Source organism: Babylonia areolata, chromosome 14 (genome assembly GCF_041734735.1).
Source record: "Babylonia areolata isolate BAREFJ2019XMU chromosome 14, ASM4173473v1, whole genome shotgun sequence".
Taxonomy (NCBI): domain Eukaryota; kingdom Metazoa; phylum Mollusca; class Gastropoda; order Neogastropoda; family Buccinidae; genus Babylonia; species Babylonia areolata.
The window spans coordinates 4557872-4560371 of record NC_134889.1 but is presented as its reverse complement, the minus strand read 5'-3'; the positions used below and the strand labels follow the sequence as shown (position 1 = coordinate 4560371).

Genomic DNA, 2500 nt, shown 5'->3' with positions numbered 1-2500 from the left:
CCACCTTTTTTTTTTCTGCTTGCAGTTTTATTTGTTTTTTCCTATCGAAGTGGATTTTTCTACAGAATTTTGCCAGGGACAACCCTTTTGTTGATGTGGGTTCTTTTACGTGCGCTAAGTGAATGCTGCACACGGGACCTCGGTTTACCGTCTCATCCGAATTACTAGCGTCCAGACCACCACTCAAGGTCTAGTGGAGGGGGAGAAAATATCGGCGGCTGAGCCGTGATTCGAACCAGCGCGCTCAAATGCTCTCGCTTCTTAGGCGGACGCGTTACCTCTAGGCTATCACTCCACCTAGGCCATAATGATAATAATACTAATACTAATAATGATTGTGATGATAACAACCATGATGAGGATGATGGTAATAATAATGACGATGATAATAGCTATAATGATGATTATGATAATAATAATGAGAATAAGAATTCAACATAATGATACCACCTCTGCTGCCACTACTGCTGCTGCTGCTGCTTGTACTTACATTGTGCAGAATCTTGAATCAGAGGAAGATGAAAGCGGCAGTCATACACACCGAGTGTCACATACACGGTGACACACTCACCATGTCCATTCTCTTGCTATTGTTGCACATGTAGGATTCTGTTTATTGTTCGTGAGGTTTACAGCCAAGCTGTCATCGATTTTAAGCATTTTACGTCTAGAAGATATGTTGTTCGTATGCATTCGTATTGAATGGCTGTAATTCTCAGAACAGAAGAAGAAAGAGAAACACCCGTAGGTGCTGGGGAGGACCCAGAGGAGCACCGTCTCCACCCGCCCCTGGGACAGTCCTGCACCCACCCTTGGAGGCCTGCGCTGTGTTCACGATGGGTGCAGGCCACGCACAGGACACTCCATAAAGAATTCAAGGGACATAACTGCTCCCGAACAGAGGCAGAAGAGACCACAGGATGCACCTCGCGACAGAGTATCCCCAATGGGTGTACCAGCCAGTATTTCATGACTGCAGAGCCCACCGGCAAAAGACAACCACCCTCCAGCTGCTGAGCACACCCCACAGACCAAACCGCCCCTGCCCGCAGACGGATGAAGACAGTGCCACTCCAGACACAGCCATACGGTCTTATGTGCCCTCAAGAGAGAAGATTATGTGTTCGTATGCATTCGTATTGAATGACTGTAATTCTAAGAACATTGTTTATGTAAAAAAAAAAACCCAAAAAACCCCACCACATCTGGATGTCAGTCAAGAACTCTGTATTCCGTTTCATGTAAACTACACCCGATTCGGAATTTTGTGTGTATGTGTGAGATAATAAAGTGTTCCATGTTGTGCAGGTTTGAACCCCTGCTCCCTGGGCGCCCCTCTTCACCACGTGGCCAACGGCAGCGCTGTGGTGTGTGGGGTGGGGCAGGGGCTGTGTGTGGAGGGCTACGCCTGCCAGGCTGGGCGCTACGGGGATTTCTTCTGTTGCCGGGACCCCACCAGTCAGTGTCTTGTGGTATTGCCATTGTGGTCGTCGTGTTGTGTTGTGTTGCGTTGCGTTGTGTTGTGTTGCGTATTGTTTTACATTGCGTTGTGTGGCGTTGTGTTGTGTTGTGTATTGTTTTGCATTGCGTTGTGTGGCGTTGCGTTGCGTTGTGTTGTGTTGCGTTGCGTTGTGTTGTGTATTGTTTTACATTGCGTTGTGTGGCGTTGTGTTGTGTTGTGTATTGTTTTGCATTGCGTTGTGTGGCGTTGTGTTGTGTTGTGTTGTGATTTGTTGTAGTTTATTGTTTGTGTTGTGTTACGTTCCGTTGTGTTGTGTTGTGTTGTGATGTTTTGCGTTCCGTTGTGTTGTTTGTGTTGTGATGTTTTGCGTTGCGTTACGTTGCGTTGTGTTGTGTTGCGTTGTGTTGCGTTGTGTTGCGTTGCGTTACGTTGCGTTGTGTTGTGTTGTGTTGCGTTGTGTTTGGGAAGAGGTGGGTTTTAAGGCCAGACTTGAAAGAGCTGAGCGCGGCGGATGACCTGACGATGCGAAAGAGGAAGTTCATTCCAGTTACAAGGTCCAGAGACAGAGAAGGACACCCTGAGTGAGGTGCTTTCAGTTTCAGTTTCAGTTTCTCCAGTGGGCGTCAGATGGACAGATCCATATACACTACGCCACATCTGCCGGGCAGATGTCTAACAGAAGCATAACCAACGCCCTTGTCAGGCCTTGAGTGCATGCATCTACGTTTATGTACCTGTCAGAGTGGAGTTCTTCTGCAGAATTTTACACATATGCTGCCATGGGTTCTTGGTGCGTGCCGCTGCACACGGGACCTCGCGTTTGTCGTCTCATCCGAAAGACTAGACGCTCAGTTTGCATTTTTCCAGTCAAACTTGGAGGAGAAAAAAAAAGAAAGAAAAAAAGCGAGAGACCGGGATTTGAACCCAGACCCTTCAGCGACACGAGCTGGCACAGTACACGTCATCACACTGTGACACACACAGTACACGTCATCACACTGTGACACACACAGTACACGTCATCACACTGTGACACAC

General features: G+C 47.7%; 1 protein-coding gene across 1 annotated transcript in view; it reads left to right on the top strand.

Moving 5' to 3' along the window:
• LOC143289419 (uncharacterized) overlaps positions 1-2500 on the top strand; it is a 200720-nt gene that overhangs the window by 150428 nt on the left and 47792 nt on the right. Inside the window, exon 54 of the mRNA XM_076598381.1 lies at positions 1309-1458. Coding sequence (XP_076454496.1) covers positions 1309-1458 — 150 coding nt within the window. The remainder of the gene's footprint in view (positions 1-1308; positions 1459-2500) is intronic.